Source organism: Porites lutea, chromosome 2 (genome assembly GCF_958299795.1).
Source record: "Porites lutea chromosome 2, jaPorLute2.1, whole genome shotgun sequence".
Classification (NCBI taxonomy): Eukaryota; Metazoa; Cnidaria; class Anthozoa; order Scleractinia; family Poritidae; genus Porites; species Porites lutea.
In genome coordinates, this window is record NC_133202.1 from 50,947,375 (window position 1) to 50,966,878 (window position 19,504).

At 37.8% G+C, this 19,504-nt stretch overlaps 2 protein-coding genes across 2 annotated transcripts in view; one reads left to right on the forward strand and one right to left on the reverse strand.

Moving 5' to 3' along the window:
- Positions 1–675: 675 nt before the first annotated feature.
- LOC140928962 (alpha-1,6-mannosylglycoprotein 6-beta-N-acetylglucosaminyltransferase A-like) lies at positions 676–9,221 on the forward strand. Its single transcript, XM_073378771.1, has 11 exons — positions 676–817; positions 1,739–1,878; positions 2,543–2,614; positions 3,681–3,779; positions 3,883–3,966; positions 4,479–4,541; positions 4,859–4,975; positions 5,639–5,713; positions 6,557–6,656; positions 6,934–6,991; positions 7,641–9,221. The coding sequence occupies exons 1-11, from the start codon at positions 676–678 to the stop codon at positions 7,837–7,839; spliced, it is 1,149 nt and encodes a 382-aa protein (XP_073234872.1). The 3' UTR covers positions 7,840–9,221.
- Positions 9,222–12,475: 3,254 nt separating this feature from the next.
- The window catches only part of LOC140926372 (alpha-1,6-mannosylglycoprotein 6-beta-N-acetylglucosaminyltransferase A-like), a 28,460-nt gene continuing 21,431 nt past the window's right edge, over positions 12,476–19,504 (reverse strand). Inside the window, exons 9-16 of the mRNA XM_073376124.1 lie at positions 17,066–17,217; positions 16,446–16,520; positions 15,332–15,418; positions 14,987–15,070; positions 14,393–14,455; positions 12,987–13,103; positions 12,766–12,840; positions 12,476–12,662 (exon numbers count right to left, since the gene is read on the reverse strand). Coding sequence (XP_073232225.1) covers positions 12,552–12,662; positions 12,766–12,840; positions 12,987–13,103; positions 14,393–14,455; positions 14,987–15,070; positions 15,332–15,418; positions 16,446–16,520; positions 17,066–17,217 — 764 coding nt within the window. The 3' untranslated portion in view covers positions 12,476–12,551. The remainder of the gene's footprint in view (positions 12,663–12,765; positions 12,841–12,986; positions 13,104–14,392; positions 14,456–14,986; positions 15,071–15,331; positions 15,419–16,445; positions 16,521–17,065; positions 17,218–19,504) is intronic.

Sequence of the window (19,504 nt, forward strand, 5' to 3'; positions counted from 1 at the left end):
TGGTGAAGTCCTCACCACTGGATATTTACTTCCGTCTTAGTGGATTCCAGTCCTCTCTTTGCCTATTTATTCACTTCCTCGACGGTCCGAATGAGTGCACCCACTGTACCAAAGTGTGGTACAAAAACCTCATCCGTTATGTAACACTCCACTTTCGAGATTAGCGCGCGCAGCTTCGCTCCGTTACAGAAATCGCGCCGAAATTACCGCTCTTATGTGTTAACAGAAGCCCTATCCAATATGATTTTCTGTGGCGGCGCAAAAGCTATTCTGTACAGTGTGAACAGAACCTTTAAGAATAAAATTATTACACGCTTGTTTTACCTCCAAATTTTGCTTCATCTTTCCACACTTTTGGCCTTGATAAATTCGCTTAACCAATAGTCTGATTCAATACTGACTACGGACATACTGCCGTTGCGTCACTCAAACCATCCCTGCTTGCATCTTTCTCTTCTTATTCAAGAAGGCGGACAAGATATCTATCTGTTAGCTACACCGTAGGTCTTGTGTATCCACAAACAATTAGTCTAGTCCTATCAAATAATGTAGCGTATCATAGCGCGGCCCTTGCATTCATTATCGGGATTTGTCTTTTTTGAGCGTGGCTTGAGATACACTCCTGCATGAAAATTGTGTATTTTAACTGGTCTCTTGTCTATTTTTCGCTTCTGTATGTTTAGTTGTCGCCTACGGATTCTAGATTCATTTGGTACAGATCCAGAGTTTAACTACGCTGAATACAAACACGCAGCTAAGTTCAAAAGTGGCTGGGGAAAAGCTGATGTACACGTCCGACAGATGATGACAATGTTTCGTAAGTAGATGAGACACTTGGGAAGGGGAGTTGGTGTGTAGGGCAGGAGGGGAGGTCAATAAAGATTCTAATTTGACCTTTTAGTGCGACAATGTTATAACTACGAAGTAGAACGCGGTGGATATTGTCAAATTTTCCATTATTATTTAAGAACAAAGAAGACTTTGGGAGATCGCGCGTTATCGATGGCTGCCCCCTTTTTATGGAACAGTCTTCCTCTGCCAATTAGACAGGAAACATCAATCGACTCTTTTAAACGCTCTGTTAAAACATATTTATTTAAAAAGGCTTTTAGTTAGATTATTTATTTATTTATTTTTTATTTTTATTATTTTTATTTTTTTAATATTGTAATGTTAATATTGTAATATTGTAATTTTACCGGGTAATTTTACTGGTTTTAATTTAGTTATTAATAATATTGTAATGCGCTTTTGAGTATTTTTATAGAAAAAGCGCAATATAAGTATTAAATATTATTATTATTATTATTATTTACATGGGCAAGCCTGTCCGTTCACGCCTGTTTGTTATCCTGAGATCGCGTTAACTATTTGCACAAATTTCATTACCTAGAAACGGCCGCGAAAGCCTGAAACTGGTATCAAAGATATTTTTCTTAGATAAATAACTAGGCACATTGTGGTAGGAAACTTGGCAGGTATACTTTAATTTCAATTTCAGGACATTGTAACAGAGAAATTGATTTTAAATCCTCAATTTAGACGTGGATAGCACCATATGTTTTCTAGTAACAGTGTACCATCTTTCTTTCACAACTTTTGATAAAATTTTTTATTATTTTTAAATAATATTCTTTAAAAAATTGCAAATAGTTATAAATAATTTTCGTTAAAAAATGTCGACAGAGCCCGTACCAACCACTGTTTAGCTGTTATTTATTTTCGTCATCCTTTTCAGCGCACAGCCCAGACAATCTATTCCTGGGTTTTGTCGTCGATAAGGCTACAAACGAAGATGCCGAAGATATACCTGATAAAGAAACGAAAAGTAACAAACCAATAGGAGTACTGTACGCAAAAGATGCTATGTATCTTCAGGTGAGCTTAGACGGGAACTTTACTTTGGGTGGACATTTCTTTTTTTAAGGGGCAAAAACTTGACAAACCTTAAGGGTCGATTATTTTTCAATGGGAAAATAAAGCACTTAACCACCAAAAAGTATCTCTCGTTTCCTAAGACAGAATATTTTTAATTAGCTTTGGTCTCTAGTGAGGACTAAAACGGACTAAAATTGTTGTGACCCATCCCGGATGGTGGCTTCTTACAGTACACAGCTGGCATGGATAGTGCCTAAACCATTCTGATTTCTCCATCGAGCATTTATTTGTTTCCTGTTATGTTGCTGCGATGCTGTCGCACGCTGTAATAACCCATTAAACTTGTTGACTTTATGTAATGATGAAAACATGAATTTCACTTTTTTGAAACGCGTGGAATGAAGAAATAAACGTAACGAAGATCATCGTAGTCAAAGACGCCCATAGAGCAGTTGCGAAAAGAAAACCTGAGACAAATTCAGTCTTTTTGGGATCGAATCCTGATCTCTGTGATACCGGTGCAGCGCTCTAGCCAATTGAGCTAGCGAGCCCTCGAGGAGATGGTCATTTGATGCGATCGTAATATACCCGGTAAAGATGAAGAAGAAATGGTGAATACGTGAAATTCAGATGACTTCCTCAAAGTCTTCTTTTACAATTTCAGGGAAGACGGCCATACCTTGACATATTGAACAAGTATTTGGAAATCCACGCAACAATCGCCAACGAGAAAAACGTAAGTTGCTTTCTATTATTACACGAGCTGACACCTTCCTAGGTTTGAGGCTCTAAGTTTGATTTCTATTTTAAATTCTTAAGTTTGCTTAGTTTTGTCTGTGTTGCGAGTTACAGTGCAATTTCTCGAACCGGGATACTTGGACGAAGATTATCCAATCACGCTTCAAAACAAAAGATTCAGTCTTGAGGTTTTTGGCCAACGGACCAATAACATTCATAAATTTTAAAGTTGTTTCCTGCGAGGTCAGGTAAGTACAAGTGGATGCGACCGCAATACGGTTTGATTTACGTGCAGAAAAAAATATTTTTATCAACGCAGGCCGCGTGTTATCCAAAACAGCTGTAACCACAGGCCACCCAAACTCACGTTACGAGGGAAGGGTGTAATGTAATTTACATACCATAGGTGATGCGCCGGTCTCGCGTTACAGGCGACCGTTGAAAATATACGAGACTTTGTATGAGAAATATATTACTGAGATCTGCGAACGCTAAATAACGCTAAACCTTACTTTTTCTTAAATGAAATGAATAAAAAACGTACCGGCAATGTATTACACTGCATTTTGGTGTCTGTCGTTTTACTGTTTTTTTTTTTTGGCTTTATTGCGTAACCACTGTTACTCCTTTCGTTCTATGAAAGGCCACAAAATATCCCGAATTCTTTCCGATTTTCAGTTTGTTTTTAATTTTGAGCAGACGCGTACAGTTGCCATATTTGGAGAGCATGGTGTAATGGCCCATTAATATACCATGATGGCAAAGCCCATCAGTGGTCTAGAATTGCATTATTCCATTGATTCAGGTTTTAATAATTAGTGATATCTCCGATTCCCTGCTAAGTCATATCGCATTACATTAACAGTGTTAGTTTAGTATTCTGACGAATCGAACTTACTGGCATGCTTTCTTTTTATTTCAGTAAACTCTTTGTAAAATATTGCGAAGTACATGTAGCAGATACCCGCCATGGTTACAAACTAGCTCCCTAGCCATCATTTAGTGATGAATTTTGCCTCTGAGTACGTCCAGATTTCATTTTTAAAACTTTTTGACTTTGGCAGATTTCTAAAGATGCTATCAAGAAGTTTGTACCCAACTACATCGTCAATCACGGCATTATGAAAGGGGCAGACCTAAAAAAGCTTCTGAGAGAAAGCAAGGTATTAAAATCTGATAAAATCTTTGGGTGTTCTTACATAAGCTTCTTTCTCCATCCGACGATGTCAGTTGAAAAAAAAAACTGCATTTCTTCTATTCTAACAGGTATTTATTGGTCTCTCATTCCCGTATGAAGGACCTGGGCCACTCGAAGCTATTGCACAAGGAAGTGTATTCATTAATCCTAAGGTTGGATTTAAATTTAGAGTTATTAGATTCGCCAATTCTTGACAGAATAATGCAGCAGCGTACATCCAGTTATTACTACCAGCTGCGACAATCACCCCCGCCTTATGCACCGTAGACATCAATGATCTCGTCAGGTAAAGGCTTCAGTAAAAGAAATTGTGCACAGGAAGGTCCAGTTACTGAGGGGCCATGATAAAAACCCCCTCCCCCTCCCCCCTGCCCCCTCCCCCCATATACGCCATAGGTATCAATAATCTTAGTTAGGTTTAGCTTCGATAAGAGAAATTGTGTCCAGGAAGGTAAAAACGTAAAACCCTCTGGCAGTGCTCTCCCCCCCCCCCCCCCTGGCCATGAGCTATTTAATACATGACCTTAGTCTGAGTCCCCTAGGTTGATTACTCAGCAATGTGCACAGGAGATGTTGGAAAAACTGCGTGCATTTAGTGCATAATTTTTAAAATGTATTTTTTCTAAATCAATGGATTTATGTTATGATGTTTTTTTTTTACCAGCTTAACCCTCCTCAGAATAGAGAGAACTCAGGATTTTTTCGCGGAAAGCCGACTTTTAGAGCAGTGAGTTGGAAAATTACTCATGCATTTCATGTTATTTCTAAGGGTTGATGTCCAGTGTCGCGTAATTTTTACGTGCGTAAAATTTACGTCCGCATGTTATATAGAGGCAATGCATGAAAGGTCGCTCTTACTAAAGCGTAAAAGTTGAACCCCGCTAAACTTCTCGTTTAAACCCGGCACTTTTTATCTTGCCTCTATTTTATTTTTGCGTGATTAAAATTTACGTGCGTTATCGTGCGTAGCCAAAAAGATGTCAGTGGAAATCAACCTTAAGAAAGTTTGCGATTTGATTAACTTCTTCGACTTTCTTGTCACAGTTGACGTCACAGCACCCATATATGGAGACGTTTATCAAAAAGCCCCATGTATACACTATAGACATCAATGATCTTGGTCTAGTGGAGGCTTCGATTAAGGAAATTTTATCCAGGAAGGTAAAATATGAAACTTGCTATTATTAACCAAATCATTTATTAACTGTTAGTATCCCGAAGTTGGATTTGAATTTCTGTTTTTCTCTCGTGTTCATTTTAATGATTTCGTTTAGTCACTTGACATCTTTTTCCTTTTTGAAAGACAATAACAACGTTTTCAAAAACTGTCAGGATAGATAGCTTCTCAAACATCTCAAACTCTGCCCAAAATATCATCAATAATCAGTTGCAAGGTCATTGATTATTGATGATAATAGTTCTCATAGTTCTTAATAAGCAATCCGGAATCCAGCTAACTATTGGAATCCGGAATCCACGTAATCCACGTTCCACTGATAAAGGACCCGGAATCCAGTACCTAAAATCCAGATTTCACAGAGTGGAATCTTGAATCCCAAAATGTCTTGGATTCCCCTTACATGGGGCGAACTCAAGACAACTTTCACTGCAGGTAATACCAAAACGTCCCGATGCTCTATTTATCACTTTCAAGATTATCACCGAGTTCTCGTTTGCTTAAGCTCGCTAATATATGGACACCAATGAGCTGTATGGCCTTTCAAAGTTATAAACCAGTTACATACCACCAGAATTAATTAAAGCCGAAGAAAAAGTTTACTTGCTGCCCATTGTGATTACGAATTTCATGTCTTTTTACAATAGGTCACGCCCTATCTTCCGTACGAATGGACAACAAATGGCATGCTTGAACGAGTAAATATGTTTACTGAAAAATTGGTAAGTTGAATTGATCGGTGTATTAATTGTTCTTAGATTTTGTAAGGGGAGGGGTACAAACAAAGGGTCATCGATGAAGAGGATCAACCAAGAGCTATACTGAACATAAATACTTGACGTGGAAAGTTTCTGTGTGTTCATGAGGCTTGTTTTTTGTCTTGGTGGCCGACGCGGGAAATCCCGAGATGGGCCCATCCTGCCTCGCAAGAGTAACCAATTAGAACACAGGATTCGCTTCATCTTTCCCGCTCCTCGCTTATTCTGTCATGTAATTAATAATTAACAATTTTTCCACGAGTGCGCGTTAGCTATAATCATCTCATATCCCAACAAAGATGCCCACAAAAATCGAAAACTCTTCCCAACTTTATATGTCAAAACAACCGATTTTCAGTTTGTTCTTAATTTTAAGCAGACGCCTACAGTTACCATATTTGGAGAGCACGGTGTAATGGCTCAAATACCATGATGACTAAGCCAATCAGAGCTCTAGAATTGCATTCTCCAATGATTCAGTTTTTAATGTTAATGTTGGAGAGTGGTTTACGCTAATGAGATGCCACTCCTTTATGGTGCATGGAGGAGTATATGTTGTGGTTCAATTTTATTCTTGTTTTAAACTTTATTTCCCTTAGTTTTAAACTCATTATCACACATGACAATACCCAAAAACAAGGGGAAATAAAATTTGAAAAAAGGCAAAAATTGAACCACAACATATGCATTAAGACAACACCAGACTTTCCATGGATTGGCGGGACATAATTTTGTTCAATAGCCATCTTTCAGCACTTCCACCTAGCTTGAAGTTACCTTAATTACATTTTATTTTCTTTCTTTTAGAATTTTTGTGAGCATGATGAACAGTGGCCGCCACTAAAGGAAATGCACATCGTACTCGGCCCTCAGGGCAGTTCTTGCAAAGACGCTTGTGGAGAAAATGGTAAGCTGTTTATGCAATTATCAACGGTCATTGAAGCCGATCGTATGATCAAGTTCCGATCATTTGGAATCAATGTTTTGTACTGCCCGAGATTTCTTCTTATTTTCTTTGTTGCAATGAGCACCTCTGTGATTTTTTCCTGCTTCTAATTATTGTGACTTCGAAATAGAAGAAAATAGATGCTTTCCTAACAATAACTGATCTACTAAGTGTCCTCTACTGAAATAATTTCCTGGTTGTGTTTGCTCTGTGAATTGAATTATCTTGTTTCCTTTAGGTTTTCTGTGCGAGCCATCCTTTTTCAACAACATCAACACAGTCAAGGAATTTGAGAAGTAAGTAATGGTATAACCTGAATAAAGCCCAAAAAACCAACGCAAACACATAAAAACCTCAATTGTTCTCAATTTCATTTGCTCCACAGCTGTAGAACGTGCTTTGCCCTTTGTGATAATTTCTCTCAGGATGAATTCATTGCGACTGCTTTGAACTTCTCCCTGGTTGCTTAAAAGATGGATAAATCGCTATCCACCTGATAACCACGGTTAAATACGGGGAGAGTGATTTACCCGGCGGATGTTTGAACAACTGGTGCAAGTAGATTTTCATTAGAACCAAAATGGGTCGCTGAATATTGGATCAACCAAGTCTAACTAGGTTTTTGTCAAGAGAAATTAATGCGAGTTATTCTCTACCGGCTTTTGTCTTTGACAATGTTGCGCGCCTAGCCCCAATTGTTCAAAAGGTGGATCACACTATCCACTGGTTAAATCTTTGTCTAATGGATGGCGCAATTGGTTAATTATGCGTGTGCTTTTAGCAAGTCAGAATCGGGGAAATATTTTGGACAAGAAAGAATAAGCTAGATCATTCTATCCTGTTTTGAATGAATAATAATTCTTTTTAATGCTTCTACTGATAAAATTGACACACTTGTTACGACTGAAGAACTAGGCTAAATGAAATGCTCCACTTCTTCAACAGGATTGGAATAACTTGCAAAACTCATGCCCGGGAAGAAACTCTGGTGGAGCCTTCCTACAATCCTTCAGACCAGACATGTACTATACAAGCTATGTCGCTAATATTCAGCTGCGTAGCAAAAGACTTAGCACGCAGGCGCTTATGCCCGTGTCGTGACTATCAACCGGAGCAAGTTGCGTTCTGTAAAAACTGTAGATGATAGTTATGTTAAAAGGCAGGTTCACGGAGAACTTGGTTCTTTCTTAAAATGAAACTGAAGAGGCTAGAATGCTTCATTTAATCAGTAAATCGCTGTGATCGCGGTTGAAAGTCGAAACATCACTTCTGTGAACAAAACCGTCCACAGTGCTCTTTTTTTAGCGGTCACGGCAACCGTAATGAGTAGATGAGGTAGAGGAATGACGAAACAATTCACTACGAATTCCGACTTCTGTCCAATCAGACCAATCAGTCATTGCGTAGCCATGGTAGACAAGAAGCCTGAAACCGTACAATGAACCGTAAATTCACTATGAAAGGTGACGGCAACCATAACCGTTGACATATCCGCCAATACCGAAGTCAGCCCTCTAAAGGCTGATTCACTTGAGACCCAGAGACTAACTTAACATGCATGCGATCACCACACTCATTCTCGAGTGTTTTGTTAGGCTGAGAAGGCTTTATCAGTATGCCGTCCAAAAACGATATAAAATAATTAATTTAGATACATTATAATAACCTATTTCTAGTGAAACAGATGCAAATATGCCATATAAATATAGATAAACTAAAATAAGAAAATAACATTTGAACCATCTTTCTGTTTATTTGCAAAAATCGTGTTATATCCAGTGACGGTTCCTAAAATAGTAGAATTTTGACCAATGATAATCTTGGGTAGTGTCTGTCAAAACTGTGTTAAGAGGTAGGATACTGTATTTTAACAAACTGACAGTAACCCGGCAAAATTAGCAGGTGAATAATAAATAATTTGTATCATTTGGTCTCTAGATTGTACGTTATTTTTATAGAGTTAATTCAATAAAGACTAAATCTGGCGAAAGTGTATCGGCTAGTTCTGATCCTCGATTATAACAGCCCCTAACTAACTGAGAAGATTTAGGACACTGGAAAATAACAATATAAAGATGGGGTCACAGTGCTTATTTTCACCACACATGCCCGTAGTTCTAAGAGATTTCTCCTAGTTACGCGCAAAATGTACGAAACTTACAACCGTTCAATTCCTATCAAAGGGCAAACATTATGAAACTTTCTAAACCTAGAGCCCGTTTGTTTGTGTGTTCTATAATTTTTCGGGTAAAAGTATAAGAAAAATAGACAGTTTTAACTTGATCACATACTCCCCTGTGACTACAAATGCTCCACTGCGGCACGAGGGGCTGTGTTGTGCAGCTGTGGTGAAGCTTGTATAGAATGGAGTGCTACATAAGGGCCGCCTTATCATGTGGGAAAGTATTCTAGGTCAACACTCAACACTTCACGTTATCTTTTTTGTTTTTGCTTGTTTATTTATTTATTGTTTATCAGTCCAGAGCATTTCCACTTTTGGAAATGTGCGAAACAATAGCGTGACGTCACAGCATGACGACTTAGAAATATCCTCGAGTGGATTCGAATTGTCGTGGAAATCTGTTGTGGACAGTTCGAATAGAAGCTACCGGAGATGGGCCCGCTGTATCGCTATTTAGTCCATGCAAACAGATATTAAAGACACGTTTCTCTTTTTCTAAAAAAGAGTAATGAAAGGGTTCATAACTTCTTCTCATATTTTTTTTTTCATCGCGTATGCTCGACTACTTTTGACGCTTGACTGTCACCGATAAATGAAAACAAGCCTCGCGTCATGTGATTCCAAATTTGCATCGTGATTGGTTCGCGGATCAAAAACATTTCCAAAAGTGGAAACTTTCTGGACTGTTTATCGTTTTCTGATATTTTGTTGTTGAACATGTGACCATTTTTTTTTATTTAGTTTAATTAATGTGAGCAGAGACGTTCGAACCGTGCAGCTGAGCTGAAGCTGACGGTCGCTACCCAGATTTCTTACCGAATGTTTCCCTTACTGTTTCCTTACCGGTCCCCGTTCTTTTGAATACAGTTGAACCTCTCCCAACAACAGAAAAACGTCAGGCCGTTGAAGAGAGGTGGCCGTTGTAGAGGGGTTTAAACAAGAGTCAATGCATGGACTGTTCGCCAAAAATTGGCCTTTGTAGAGAGTTGGCCCGGGTTAGAAGAGGTTCGACTGTAGTTTGTAACTGAATGAATGATCGCGAATTAGCTGATTTAAGTAAACACCTTCTTCTAATCCAAATGATGAATACGGAAACATATGCTGCTCCATTATTTTTTAATTACAGTTAATTTTTGTTTTTGTAGATCTAGCCCACCTCAAGTCAATCGCAATTTTTGCAAAACGCTACTTGTTCTTCTTGGTAATCCCGACATGGACATAAGCGCCTGCGTTCTGGATCTTTGGATACACAGCTAAACAAAAGAGACATTCCTTGTAATGTGCAAGCTTTATCCGCTGGAGCGTATGAAGGAGCATCAAGTCTGTTTTCCTTCGTTTGTTTATCACAGTCTACTCCAAACCTAGGCAAGACAAACTATATGTCAAATACAGTCAAACCCGTTAATACGGACACTGAGGGGGGCATAGAAAGTACCCGTATTAACGCCGGGGTGTCCCTGTAAGGCAGGTTGAATATATAGAAAAAGTAAGGGTTTTCTTCCCTCAAGGACAAAGCAAACTGTGCGTAATAACAAGGTTTCCGTTTTAAGCGGGTGTCCGTAAACCGGGTTTAACTGTACCTCGATTCCTTTATATTACAAGAGTGACATGCTAACGAGGTGAATCGGGCCAAGTCAGGCTGCCGCAGGTGCAGTTGAACTTGTTCATAGACAGACAAGAGGCATTTTTACTTGACAATGTCGCCTCTTCACTGACCATAACATTTTCCTAGTACATAGGACCAGGTTTCTATCCACCTTATGGACAGAGACATAAAAAAAAGATCGCAATTGCTAATCAGTAACAACGCTTTAAACCCCAAAGGTCAGATTTATGCACTATTAGTTGGTGAATTTTATTCCTGATGAATACACAGGCGGCTCAGTAGACAAAATCCGATTTGACTACTACCAACAGTAGTCGAACCCATGACCTTCTGGTTACTAGTTCAGATGCTACACCAATGAGCTACAGGAGAATCTTGGAGGGCTAAGGACAGGTAAGTACGGTCATTCCCTCATTCTAGGTGTTGGATAAAGGCTGACAGTCACTTACTTTTCAAACTCTTCTACTGAGTTAATGTGATTGAAGAACGATGGCTCACATAGAAATCCTGAAAAAAAAAAAAAAAAATCAGACAATATGAATTTCAGTAATTAGAGTTAAACAATAAAAATGAAAGCGATGAAAAATGTTCGTAGTGCGCATGTTTTTGACAGAAAATTATTAAAAGAATTGATGTCGGTGTTTGGGTTTTATTACAAAAATTCATTCGGTTCGGGAAATATCATAACAAGCAATTTGACTCATTTTACTTGGTGTTCAACTCCTACTCATCAACACTGATCCCATGACATCCTCTCTCGTAATGAGAAAATGATTTCTGTTGATTCATTCTCCTTGCTAGGAAAATGTTGATCGAGGAGTTACTTTAGCACTTGTGACACTTGCTACGATACATATTTGTAGTAAAGTTGTTGTAAGCGTTCTTGTTTATTAATCTTAGTAAGTTATTTCTCTACTCATACTTTTAGCTTATAAGTTTTAATGATGATCTGTTCAATAGAAAGTTTCTCCTGACATGAATTCGGTGCAAGACGGGTGTCCCATTTTAGTACGCCTCTAAACTAATACAAATATGTTTAATTTTTAAATTAAGGCTTTTTGGGGAGCTTTTACACTAAGAATTACACTATTTGACATTTTTGTCCTCAATTTCACCTTTTATCAGTATTTTCCAGGAAAAGACTAGCGTCTTTATTTTTGACCATAATTTTTTAGAGTTATTCTCTCGCACTCTCAAGCAAATTCATGTCAGTCGATAGTTTCTGCGTAAAATAAAATATATTCCAATTAAAAAGAGTGAGATATCTCCTATTTTTCTAGGTGTGGTGCTTGCTGAGTAAACATCTATTGATATAATTTCTACTTTTGACCACGTACTGTATTTTTAATTAGGATGCTTGATTTTGCGAACACATCATCAGATAATTTATGGAAAAGTTCAACCAATCATTTTCGAATACACCTTGAATTTTCAACAACAGCTAAGAAACTTCTGAACCGTAATTTTAATACTTTTATCTTGTTATTGTAAAAAAATTCATGTCAAAATAAGTTATTTATAGTTTTTATATCGCTATCCTTATTTTATACTGACTGGACACTGACTACAACTTCATAGAGAAAAGTCAAAAGTTAAAATCACCACTTCACATCGCGAAGGTTTAATACAAGTTAGTCCCCTGTAACCAGTCACAGAAGACTTACGTCAGCGCATTACCTTATTTCAAGCAGCTGGTTTTTCGGTTGATATAAAAACGGGAACAGCAAAGGGCGGAATAGGCAGAGAGAATTGAGAGAGAATTGTAACCCACAAGCAGCAAGTGAATACACATTTTGAGTCGAAGAAGTTATATTGGTTTTTTAGAAAGGCTACAGCTAGTCCCCGTCGAAATCTTTTTACATTAGTCATATACTGTGTGTGTTGAAGTTAATTGTTTACCATTTACTAAAGGTTTGCGGAAAATCCGGTTGAAAGGTAAATAAAAAATGGCTTTCGCGCCGGTCCAGCAAACAGGAATGAAATTGACCGTTTGGAGTTTTTCTTTTTCCCCACTGTTTTGCCAAAACTGTTCATCGACCTGTTTGCCCATGTAAATAGTGAACGACCATTATGTCATACCATTCCTGGCGCATGTCTCTTTGCAGGAGTCGCCTTTGGAGCCTAACAGCAGATGCATTTCTTCGGTTGGTGGCCATTGTTCCCCATGCTCACAAAAGTCCTGGAAAATGACATATCGTTCAGTAATCAAAAGCACATAGTCACCTTATCCCGAAATGGTCGCATAGTTACAGTGGTATCGTTTTGCCACCTTAGCTACTTACCATCTTTTCAACGAAGGCGTTTAAACGTTCCAGCATGCCTCCTGGAGTCCATTCGTAAGGAAGAAATGGTTTTACCTTGAAAAAACAAACAAACAAACAAAAAGCATCAAGGGAAGAGTATACAAAGATAGCCAGCAGCAAGTTTTGGTTCTGCTTGATAATAAAGGTTTTGTGTCGGTAAAGGAGTGAAGTTCAAAGGTTTTATCTAAGAACTACCTTACCTCTAACGATATAATTTCCTTTATAGTAGCTTCCACTAGATTAAGATTATTTACATCAATAGTGTAAACATGAGGCTTTCCAATGAATGTCTCCATATATGGGTGCTGTGACGTCACCTAAATAGGTGAATGAATGAAAGACACTTTCAATAGGGTGCATAATAGGGACGAGAAGTGTGACGTCAAGTTACCATGGTAGCCAAATGTTTGGATGACAGCAATAGGGCCGAAATTTAGCAAAGACGACAGGGATAGTAACGAGAAGGGCAGAAAAAAAAAAGGCCCGATAAGTTTAGATTAGCAAAACAACAACTTTACACCTGCATCACGCTTTTTTTTTTACATTTCTTAGCCGTCTTTGCACGACGACTGCGATATGAAACTTTCTATTTTCACGCACCCTCTTTACAGAGTAGGAAACACAACGGATACGGTCAGATATGGTCCTTTCGGATTAAATCCAGAAAACTTTTGCCAACATTTCAGAAATTAATGAAATTAAATTTTAAGATCGATGAAGTTGAAACAATGTGAATTTACTTTTTAAGTGAATTTTCGGTTTGTTGTCATCCAAAAATTTTGGTACCATAGCAACGTGACGTGACGACTTCTCCTCTCTATTACAGTCAAAGACTTTAGTCTCCCTTGTGGTACGGAAAAACGGGCAACAAAAAAACGTGCAACTTGTTTTGCAACATTGCTGCAAAACGAGTTGAATAGCGATGTTGCGCGTTTTACCACCCACATCAAACCTGTTAACAACCTGATTTGTTGCGACAGGCAGCAGGTTTTTTCTTTGTTGCAACAGGTTTTATGCGGGTGGTAAAACGCGCAACATCGCTATTCAACTCGTTTTGCAGCAATGTTGCAAAACAAGTTGCTCGTTTTTTGTTGCCCGTTTTTCCGTACCTTTACGGCCCTGTGAACGAAACTAAATTAAAGCAAATACTAAAGTCCTTAAATACCAAAGACTAGAATTTTAAGATAATGAATTATTAAAATATGAAGTCATTTATTTAACAGTCAATTAATTCTAAAACTGTTAGGCGTGAATTTACACATAATTTAAAATAAAACAAGTAATCTATTTAAATTTCTTTGCAGCAAGGTTGCAAGAAAAATGTCTCCCTTTTTGTGGCCTTTATCCTCCGCGTAAAAAAGGGAATGCTACTGGGCCAACAATTTTTCCCCCATTTTAAAATGAGTAAGTCAGAACTTCTGTAAAGTGGTTGTTTATTCATTCCAAAGAACTTGTTGGAGACAGTTGGTTGCCATGTTTACAAGGAATGGCACGTCATTAGTTCATGACGTCAATAGCTATTTTTGAGCAAAACCTCCTTCTGGGAGTATTGTCAAATCAACGTTATATTGCTATATGGTAAACACCAGTCAATAACTTTACCAACCTCCCTAAATGTTGGTTTTGACTTGAAAAAGCCCGTGTTCGAGCGGCTGTGAGGAGGATCGAACTACAAAAAAAAATAGATATATACATGTATAATCTGAGACTCCATTTGTACTTTAGCATGGGATAAGCTTATCCGTCAGCCTTTAAGCTTGCAGATTTCCCGTTATATAGACCTTATTTTACCTCTAAAACTTTACATACCCCTTGTTTCCAATTTACCCTGGATAGGAAAATAATGCTCATACAACACACGGGGAGGGGGACCGCAAAGAGCCGGAACAGAAGGTGTATTATGCCACTCGTGTCACTCGTTTCACTTTGTATAGCTGATTAAGATACCGTAAAGTTCAGCCCTCCAGGCTCAAACAACGTCGTCAAGGGTTTTAGTAGGACCTTGAAACGGTGGGGGGAAAGGCTTATAACCGTTTCAAAACGAGCTTCATAGCAATGCTGATCAAGTACTTTTACTCACTTTTTTAAACTTCAAAACGTCGTAAAAATCGAATGCAGTCAAGTACATGCTAAAAGGTTGCTTATGAGCAGACTGAGTTTACTGTAATGCACACTGGTAAGCCAGTTAAGAAAATCATACCTTTGGATTGATAAAAACACATGCTTGTGAGATAGCTTCGAGGGGTGCAGGTCCTTCATACGGAAAGCCCAGGCCAATAAATACCTGTCAAAAATATAGTAATTTAACAAACAGAAATCAGTTACAATCCTTTTTCAAGCCACCCTCCGCACAAAGGCTAGTTGGCATATATCTGAAAGATGTAATTAACATGAAGCATTCCCCATGAAAGGACGTGATGGTGATCTTGATGTAGGAAACATTTACGATTTTGCATTGAGGTAATTGGACAGTCATTGTGCTCCCATTTCAATTCATCAGTGGACATTCAGTTGTCACACCGTTTCTTAGCGCCATGATACATACTTTGGCTGTTCTCAAAAGCTTTTGAAGGTCTCCTCCTTTCATTATTCCGTGATTGATAACGTAGTCTGGTACAAGTGCTTTATAGTCCTAACAAAAGAAAGGGTATTATAGTTAAGCGTAAGATGGTAAGGAGAAGAGAAGTGTGACGTCACAGCAAGTTAAATGTGTGAAATTATGGGATTGGTTGGCAAATTCATAAAGAAGAAGATGATAAAAAACCCCTTGCCAAAAATCAGCCAGTTCTATATAGTGCAAATTGGTGGGGAGATAAAGTTGTTTTATTTTTCATTCAAAATTATTCCTAGTTTACAAAAAAGCTAAAACATGTTTACCTCCATGGATGTTAAGTTCATCTTCGATAGAGCATAATCAGCAAATTTAGGAGATAAAGGGTTACTCGGCAGCTCCGCAAATATTCATGACTCCAAATAGCAGATGTCCTCCGTCGACTTGTTCTTGCCATGTTTTTAGCAAACAGTTCTCCCATTTATTCCTCGTGAAACGAGTGAAATGTTCCGCGATTTTTTTACTCAATACAAAAACAACACAACCTCGTCCAAAGGTCTTCTCGGTTAACGGTTCAATAATCGGGCAATTTGTTGCACGATAGACGTCATTTTTTCACATATCGCAAAATTCTTCCAAATTTGGTCGACAATAGGTGGTTATAATGAATTATGCGTGGTATTTTAGCCAATCAGAAACGGATAAATATTTTGAATGAATAATACGGTCCCAAAAGCTCATTTTTAGCAAGTGGACATTTTTCATCTTATTCTAAATGGATATATATGAATCCATCCCAAAATTTCAAAAAATTTAGTTACTGTAACGTCTCTACTTCCCTTCCCTGTCAATCGACCATAACATGGATGTCCATAAGGATGTCTACTATCAAGTTAAACACAGATTGTATACGTCATTACAGGAAAACAGCCAATCAGAGCGCGCGTATTATTGTAATTAAAAAAAAGTAGTTATGCCTCTTTGTAGTAAATTAGTATTGCCACGGTACCCTCGTCCATAGTTCTATTGAAAATCAAATTTGGCTGTCCCAGGCATGCCAGACGCCACCAAGCCCCGTAACACCGTACCGTCGTTAACATAAACTTACTTCACTTCCATTCCCTGCGATCGTGCCATGTATCTCTAGATACTTGCTGAGAACATCAATGTACTTTCTCCTTCCCTGGCGTAGATTAATTAAGCAAAAAAACAAAAAAAGTACTAGTAAGTTCACAAGTAATCAAAAGCACCAAAAGTATTAGATATAAGCTAGTTTCAGTTAAGAGAGCATTTTGTTTCCTAAAAATTATATTTAATAATTATTCCATGAGTGCGCGTTGAATATGAGTTGGCTATCTAACAAGCGCGAGTGAAATAATTGTTTTATTAAAAAAACGCCCACAAAATATCGAGAATTCTTCCCGACTTTATTTGTAAAAACTACCGATTTTCAGCTTCTTTTTAATTTCGACCAGACGCGTAAAGTTACCATTTTTGGAGAGCATGGTATAACGTCTCATAAACCGTGAAGGATAAGCCAATCAGAGCTCTAGAATTGCACTATCCAATGATTTAGTTTCTAATAAATTAGTTTTATCCTCCACCCTCTTTAATTAAGAAGACGGCTTTGCACTAGTAAAATACTATCGGCCATTGTGATAGAACGCACCATATTACATCATCAACACCTTACGTTGGTAAAAAGTCGCTTTCGACTAGCAAACTTACCCTTAGGTATGCAGCTTTTTTGGCGTAAAGAAGCCCAATTGGCTTGGAACTACTTATATTGGTTGTTTGTTTAAACGAATTCAATCTGTTTTCTTCTACTGCCAAGGCTTTGTCCACAACAAATCCAAGGAACAGATTGTCAGGGCTATGCGCTGGTAAGAAACAGAAAATTTAGGCAATGATATAATAGGTTACAAATTACTCCTTAATTTTTGCGCCGAATTCAGCGTTAGTTATAATTTCACATGTGCCAAGATGGCGCTGGAGGTAGTATACTATGTTGTTTATATGCCGTTTTGGTGTATAGGTGTAGGTAAATCATTGATATGGATAAGGGTTGAGTCTATGGTGTCACCCGTTGTTATAACCTAGGGAAAAAGTGCCATCCTGCATACTAATTCGGTGTAGGTTTACTAATGAGCGTCTCGCTACTACGGTAGGCTTGCCCAGACTTGCCCGGTAAGTAACTTTAGAACCTCTATTTAAAAAATAACAATAAGAGTAGCGATCATCCAGCAACGCGAGAAACGGCTTATGTCTTCTATCTAGCGCTAAAAAATCGGATATATATAAACAAAACCACACACGAGATACCGTTTTTTACAAACTTCATTGAAAACCAATGACAAAAGGAGTGAAATACACAGCGATTTGAAAGGAATGAAGAATTAATCGTCATCTTCTTCGCCCACGGAGTACTTGTAAGGTTTGACTCAAAATTTCTTATGTCGATGCCAATTTCTTTTCTTCTGTTTACCATAATTCTACCTCAAAGAAACAACTCACTAGACTAACTTACTGACCGTTAGACAGTTAATGCATGGTGCGAGTTAACAAGCCCATGGTTGCATACCAATAAGTTCAGCTCCGCAGTAAAAACCCCAAGGGAGAACTTTGACGTATTATTATAAAAACGCACACTCACACACACACAAAAAAAGACAATTAATACCTTAACAAGGATCAATTGAAACACGCGACTAATAAATTGATTCTCGCAATAAAACCAGGCACGTTTCTTAAGTCAAAAGAAATCAACTTTATGACCCTTTATTAAAATAATTGCAAAAAGATTAGATTAAACATTCTTTTGAAATAGATCTAGACAAAGAAGGCAAGCCATCTTTTTTTTACACTGCGCAGAATGTTTTACTTACCCCTCTCCCTTTTCATTTTTATTTCCCTTCTCCTCCACAATTTTATTATTTTCCCTCCTCAATTTTTATTCCCTCTTCCACAATTTTAAGAAAAGGTCCAGATAAGAACGATAGCAACAACGGCAACCAACATGTTGGAATGCAAAAAAGATGCTAACTTTTCTATTGTCTGGACTTACTTCTGATTGGCTTAAACAGCAAAAGTTAACAATACTTCATAAAGCGGTACATGTATATATTCATCCATACTTTCCAACCATCTTCCATATAACAAAATCTGGTCTCAGTTTGAATAACAAAGAAATCCTATGTGGGCAACATGTAAAATTGTAAACTTTTCTTGGCTATTGTTTTCAACTCTTGTGATTGGTCAAAATCTTTTAACACAAAAAAACACCCTTTGAAAGTGGAGTGTAAATGCATTTTATTGCGTAAACGGCGTTCATGTAGGTTTATGCATTCTCTGTGTAAAAATGAGAAATTCCTATGTGGAGAAAGCACCGTTGCCGCATAACAAAAGAAATTGCTATCCACCTTACCCGGATCATGACTTAATATTTTCCCTCCTCCTCGATCCACAATTTTATTATTTTCCATCCTCATTCTTGAATTCCCTCCTTCTCCACAATTTTAAGCTTTCCCCACCTTCTCCTCATTCTTGAATTTCCCCCTTCTCAATTTGATTATTTTCCCTCCTCCTCCACAATTTTTATATTTTCCAACCTCAATCTTGATTTCCCGCCTCCTCCACAATTTTATAATTTTTCCTCCTCCTCCTCCGCCTTCTCATTTGAACTATATATTTTGCCATCCACAAAATATCGACCCTGCATCGACCCTAGACTCTTTTTCTTTTTTCAACACAACTTCGTAGATAGTGAAACTATATACAACCACCAACACATTTCTATTGTTTCTATTATTCATAAAGCTTACCTTCTTTGACTATTTCAATAGAATCGCTAATCCAAGCGGTAGGCCTTTTAACTCTCATCATTAACTGACTAACGGCGCGAGAAACGCTGATACCTCAAAAGTAAGTCGTTTCTTTGAGATAGAATTATGGCAAACAGAGGAAGAGAAATCGACATAAGAAATTTCGAGTCAAACCTTACAAGTACTCCATGAGCGAAGAAGATGACGATTAATTTTTCATTCCCTTCAGATCAATCTGTATTTTACTCCTTTTGTCATTGGTTTTCAATAAAGTTTTTAAAACGGTATCTCGTGTGTGGTTTTGTTTATATATCCGATTTCACCTTAGCGCTAAATAGAAGACATA